The sequence below is a fragment of the Otolemur garnettii genome, unplaced genomic scaffold (assembly GCF_000181295.1).
Source record: "Otolemur garnettii isolate 467f Iridium unplaced genomic scaffold, OtoGar3 scaffold00202, whole genome shotgun sequence".
NCBI lineage: Eukaryota > Metazoa > Chordata > Mammalia > Primates > Galagidae > Otolemur > Otolemur garnettii.
Window position 1 is genome coordinate 2,398,519 of NW_003852597.1, and position 5,960 is coordinate 2,404,478.

The 5,960-nt window shown below is 46.7% G+C and overlaps 1 protein-coding gene across 1 annotated transcript in view; it reads right to left on the bottom strand.

Annotated features, from left to right (window-relative positions):
* The window catches only part of MPL (MPL proto-oncogene, thrombopoietin receptor), a 14,175-nt gene extending 8,928 nt beyond the window's left edge, over window positions 1–5,247 (bottom strand). The window contains exons 1-6 of the mRNA XM_003801211.1: window positions 5,169–5,247; window positions 4,887–5,019; window positions 4,389–4,567; window positions 3,527–3,825; window positions 2,965–3,124; window positions 2,351–2,477 (exon numbers count right to left, since the gene is read on the bottom strand). Of these exons, the coding sequence (XP_003801259.1) occupies window positions 2,351–2,477; window positions 2,965–3,124; window positions 3,527–3,825; window positions 4,389–4,567; window positions 4,887–5,019; window positions 5,169–5,247 (977 nt within the window). The remainder of the gene's footprint in view (window positions 1–2,350; window positions 2,478–2,964; window positions 3,125–3,526; window positions 3,826–4,388; window positions 4,568–4,886; window positions 5,020–5,168) is intronic.
* Between the last annotated feature and the right edge of the window lie 713 nt (window positions 5,248–5,960).

Here is a 5,960-nt window from a genome sequence, read left to right on the forward strand (position 1 = left end):
CTCAAAAAAAAAAAAAAAAAAAAAAAGAATAAAAAGAAAGAAAGGATTTGTGAGCACAGACTAGAAGCAGAGAAATCCATAAGGACACTATTTTGATTTTTCATGTGCAAATGATGGGGGTGTGTAAACAGAGTAGTGGCAGTAGGGTAAAAGGAAAGAGATGAGAGAAGAGGTATTGGGTAGAAATGGCAAGACTACTTCTGATTGGACCTGGAAGGTGTAGGAATGGGAGAAGGCCAGGATGATTTCTATTTTTCAGGCCTAGAAAACTGAGTTGATGGTAGGGTGGAGGCTAGTAGAGGAAGAGCAGGTTTTGGTAAAGGGAATGATAACTTCCATTTTGCCACCCTTTAATACATTCACAGCACCTCTGTGCAATGGGTATCTGTGCAGTTATTAAAAAAAATGAGTTGGGCGGCGCCTGTGGCTCAGTGGGTAGGGCACAAGGTCCATATACTGAGGGTAGTGGGTTCAAACCCGGCCCTGGCCAAACTGCAACAAAAAATAGCTGGGCATTGTAGCAAGTGCCTGTAGTTCCCAGCTACTCAGGAGGCTGAGGCAAGAGAATCACCTAAGCCCAGGAGTTGGAGATTGCTGTGAGCTGTGATACCTTGGCACTCTACTGAGGGTGATACAGTGAGAATCTGTCTCAAAAAAAAAAAGTTACTTCTCTTTGTAATGATCTCTAAGACATTTTTGAAGTAAAAAGGTAAGTTAAACTATATACATAAATACAATCCAACTTATACTAAAAAATTAAATATTATATATAGTTATAAAAAACTAGAAGACTACATTAAAGCTGTTAAAAGCAATTTTTTTTCATTATTCATTAAATCAACAATTTTTTACTGAGCGCCTACTATCTTCCAGGCACTGTGTCAGGAAAGGATATACATTGGTGAGTAAAAACAGACATTGACTTTGCCTTTGTGGATCGTATACAGTCAAGATCAGCCTTTCTCAACTGGAAGTTCTGAGAGAGACTTCTATTATCAAACACATAATCACACAGCATATAAATGTAGTATTATAACTATGATAAATACTTAGAAAGGAGTAATACAACAAGAATGTATAATAGTGTCACTGAATCTAGTAAGGAAGGTCAGGGAAGGCTTCCCCCAGGAAGTAACACGAGTTGAGATTTGAAGGGTAAGTAGAAGTTGAATAAAGACAGGAGGGCTAGGTAAATGGCACTTGCAAAGACCTAAAGGCAAGAGAGAATATGCCAGATATGCAGGGACATATGGGGCCAGGATAGCATAGGATAAAATGAAGCTGAAGGCATAGGCAGTGCCTGAGTCTCTTAGAACTTTTTAAGTCCTTATCTTTATCCTAATGTCAGTGGAAAGCTATCAAAGATTTTAAACAGTGAGTGTTATGTTTATTTTGCATATTTAAAGATTCCTTCGCTCTTAAGTGGAGAATCTTCTGAAAGATTCAAAGTGATCATTGACTAGGTCTCTTCAGTAGTCCAAGTGAGGGTGATGATGTGTTGCACTAGGGTATTGGTGATGATAGACAAAAGTAGATGGATTCTAGAGATATTTCATAGGTAAAATCAACAAAACCTGGTTATAGATTGGATATGGAGAGAGTTACAGGCTTTTTTTTGAGAGTGAAGGAGGATTGTTGAGGTGTTTGGTAGAAGTCTTTGAAGGCCAGCCTCAATGTTGTATGGACTTGATAGATAATGGGAAATTTCAGTATCCATCTGAGAATGGAAAGACTGTGCAAAGTTAGAATTTTACAAAGATCATGTAAACTTTGAGCTTGGAAAAGGTCACTTTCCTCAGCAGCATGGGGGATAACTTGGAGGTGAATGGGACTGTAGGCTGTTGCAGTGGTCCATGTGACATGATTAAGGATGAATTAAACCAAAGTGTTCCCAATGGGGAAAGAGGGAGGTTGAGGAGATAAAATATCCCATAGAGGATGAGAGAATAAATTAGAGAGTATGGAGGTTGTTTGGTTCTGAAGCAAGGAAGGAGAGTGTAGAGGACCAAGGGAGGATAGCAAAGAGGACCAAGAATTATCTATTCTTTCTGTAAGATTGTGCCTCTCAGGCTGGGCCCTGTGGCTCACACCTGTAATCCTGGCACTCTGGGAGGCTGAGGCCGATTGCCTGAGCTTATGAGTTCGAGACTAGCCTAAGCCAAAGTGAGGTCCTGTCTCGACTGAAATAGAAAAACTGAGGCAAGAGGATCGCTTGAGCCCGAGTTGGAGGTTGCTATGCAATGATGCCACGGCACTCTACCTGGGTGACGGCTTGAGACTCTGTCTCAAAAAAAAAAAAAAAAAAAAAAAAATTGTGCCTTTCTCCCATGACATCAGACTCAATCCTTACCTATCTTTGGAGCAGCACTGTACCCTGCTGTGGTAGAAGAAGCCTTGGGAGCTAGCATAGTCCTGTTGCTGCCACTGACAGGTGACATTATTCAGATCCAAGGTAAAGCATTGCAGTCCAATTGCCACTGAGGTAAAAAAAAATAAGTTCATCAGGTTTCACGTCCCAGTACTCTATAGGGTATTCAGATCATTTTTACATATATAACTTAGAACATTTGCTACTGCTGTTTCTCCTGAACATAGTTGTTCCTGGCCAATGGCAAGTTTGAGGTCATCAGGGGACCATGGTCCCCAGAGCCCTCATATCAATATCAAGCTCTCTAGAGACTTTTTGAGATAGTCTCACTCTGTTGGCTAAGCTAGAGTGCCATGGTATCAGTTTAGCTCACAACCTCAAACTCCTGGCCTGAAGTGAACTAGTTGGGACTATAGGTGCCTGGCACAATGCCCAGCTAATTTTCGTAGAGATGGGGTCTCATTCTTGCTCAGGCTGGTTTTGAACTCATGAGCTCAAGTGATCTTCCTGCCTTAGCCTCCCAGAATGCTAGACTTGAGCCACTGTACCTAGCAGAGACTTAAAAAAGAAATCTCCCTATTCTCTTGTTGACTCACCTGCATCTGCAGGCAGGTCTACAGTCACAGGGGAGGACCAGGATCCCCAGGAGCCACGGAGAGAGACCCCATCTGGTTGGCTGCGCAGCTGGAGCCAGTAGGATCTGCCAGGCTGGAGCCCTGAGATGAGGCAGCTTCCTCCCACTGTCAGAGATGGAGCCTTGGGAGAAAAGTCCCAGCCTCAGGACCTAGTCTGCCTTTCAGCCAAGACAGCCTCCATCCTGTGTATGTGAAGCCTCCATAGCATCCCTGTGGAGAGGAGCTCAGCTCCTTACTTGATAGTTATGTACACAAACTAGGGGCGAGGTCAGTGGGTTTGAGGTATCGCTCAGGGGGTTTTAGGTCTATCTTCCACTAATTTGGAGACAAAAGCCCTCAATTTTGCCAGTGTGAATGACCCAAAGTGGGAAATTTCTAACTAGCCATGGCTCCTGAGGGCTAATCAGAGCCTGTAACTCCCCAAGGACCAACCCAGCTTGGAATCCCCAAGTATGGCCTATCCTTTCCTGGGGCAAAATTGGGGCTAGGGGATAGGAGGTAGAGAAGAAGAGGGCTGGACTACTTCTCTAGTTGGGGAAGTCTGCTCCAGTCCATCTTGTTGGGGCATCATGGGCTGAGCACATGGAGGCTGGTCCAGATCAGGGGCTGAGTTTGGCCTCTGCAGAGTGGGGCAGCAGGTTTCTGTGGCCATCAGCTGCATGACTGTGGGATCAGTGAAGTTCTTGGAATCCTTGGGGCTGTAGCGGAGTTCATACCTCAGGAATTCACTGATTTCAGGAGCTGAGGCCTCCCAGCTGACCTGAAGTTCCCCTTGCTGGCTCCCACCTCTGGCCTCAATGATACTAGGGGGAGCTGGTAGGCCTGAGGACAAGACAGGGGCACATCAGAACTCCCTGAGTGCCACAGTCTGTGGCTCAATCCATGAACTATAGACAGGGGGGTGCTGGTGGCTGAACTGGGGGCAGCATTTTGGGTTCAGATGGATCATAGACCATTCTCCTGAAGGGCAGGCCAGGAAGGCCTCTTACTCTGCTCTTCCCTCATGAGAACAGTCACCTTGGTGCAGGGTAATGGTTTATAAGACTGAGTGCTCCTTGAAAGCAGGGATCTCTTTTTATCCGTATAACTTCATCACCAAGCACAGTGTCTGGCACACAGCAGGTATTCTGTAACTGCTGAACAGGTGAGTAAGTGAATATGCAGATGATAATAGGACCAGGGTGTCCCTGATATGAAATGATTTGTGGTAATCTAGTTCTGGATGCCTAAGCTGGGAGGAATGACAGGGAATCTCGGGGTACCTCTAGGGATCTGGTAATGGGGGGCATCCCTGCTGTCCTGAAATAGCATGGACAACTCTGATTATAGAAACTAGGCTGGGGGCAGCAAATGGAGGGGCAGGGTGATGGGAAGAGGGCCCTTACCCACACTATCCACAAAGAGCACTCGCTTGGTTTTATTCTGGTTCAGGAACACATTCTTCACCCAGAGGTGCAGTGGAAAGAAGAGGCGTATTTCATCCTGGGCAGGAAACTGGCACACATATCTGGTTCCAAAGGGGGGCACACTCTGGGAATTCAGGGGGCAGGCCCGGGGTGTCTCCCTGTTGGCATAGGAGAGGTCCTACCTACACAGTCATCATGCTCAGACCTGAGGAACCAGACCTGGGCCCATGACCAACTTCTGTTTCTGTTACTGCTGTTTTTCTTCTCACTGCTTGGGACAGGTGGGATTAGGGGTTGTGTAGGGGCTTTAGCCTGCATATAACCAAAGCACTTCTTTTCATAAAGTGGCTACCTAGGGCATGTACTTGGAATAGTTCCTGGATAGGCCCAAAGACAGGGAAACCCTTGGAGTTGGGACTCAGCTGAGCTGAGTGCAGGGGCAGATATACAGGGATTAGGGTACAGCCCGGCACCTACCCTGGGTAGGCATACAGCAACTGGTATGTCCCACTGGGTGCTGCCTCTTCCTCATCCCAGAAGCAAGTTAGATCCTCAAATGTTTGGGAGAAACAGTTCAGGGGCTCTGAGTCCAAGGCCACTAAGGAGACATCTGAGAAACATTTGGTGGGTTGGGCTCTGGGTCCTCCCAGGCACATTTATGGGCAGGAGTAGGGGACCAGTGAGAGCCTCTCATCTCCATTCCCTCCCAGGGTTCCCTCTTCCTAGGCATGGGTGATTTCCACCCTCTCTACACCTTACCTTGGCTGGTGACTTGTGCCAGGTTTGGGGGAGCCAGGAGGAGGCAGGAGGTGACCATGAAGAGGGCCCTGGAGGGCATCTTCTCTGGCACTGTATGCCTGCCTCAGCCCATCCTCCCTTCAGGAAGCCGGGCCCCAATCCCCTGTTGGGCCAGCCCCTCAAGTTCCTGTCAGATATAGCCCCACGTCCTGTCCCTGTCCCTGCTTCTCTGGGGCCCATCCAGACCACACTGGGGCCAGGGGCCAGGGCAGGGGGAGTGGGAAGGAAGGCAAGAAGAATTAGAAAGAGAGGATATAAGTCTTTTGGTGGGAGGAGATTGGGGTTGTGTGTCTTGACCATGCACCAGAAGTAGACTATACCTCCATGAGTGGGTTAACTATTATGGAAGGACATACTAGTATTAGAAGAGCAACAGCCACTGAACGCTTTATTGACCTAGACAATCTTCATAATAATTTTATTATTTTCATTATAGAGATGAGGAAACTGAGACACAGAGATTTGCCCAAGATCACATACTTACTAAGGGGCAAAGTGCTGAAGCTCAAGCGCCTTCAGAACCCAAGTGCTATGTTCTCAAGAGGTATAATCTGCTGAAAAGTGACTGCTTGCCTCACAACCATGGTCCACCGTAATGGATTCTGTGACTTTGTGCATAAATGAACACATTCTCCTGAACTGGACATGTGCCCTGCATTTGGGTGGTCACCACAGCTGCCTCTGGCCCCTTGCTGTTGAAGTGTGGTCTGCAGACCAGTGGCAATAGCCTTACTTGGGAGCTTGTTAGAAGTG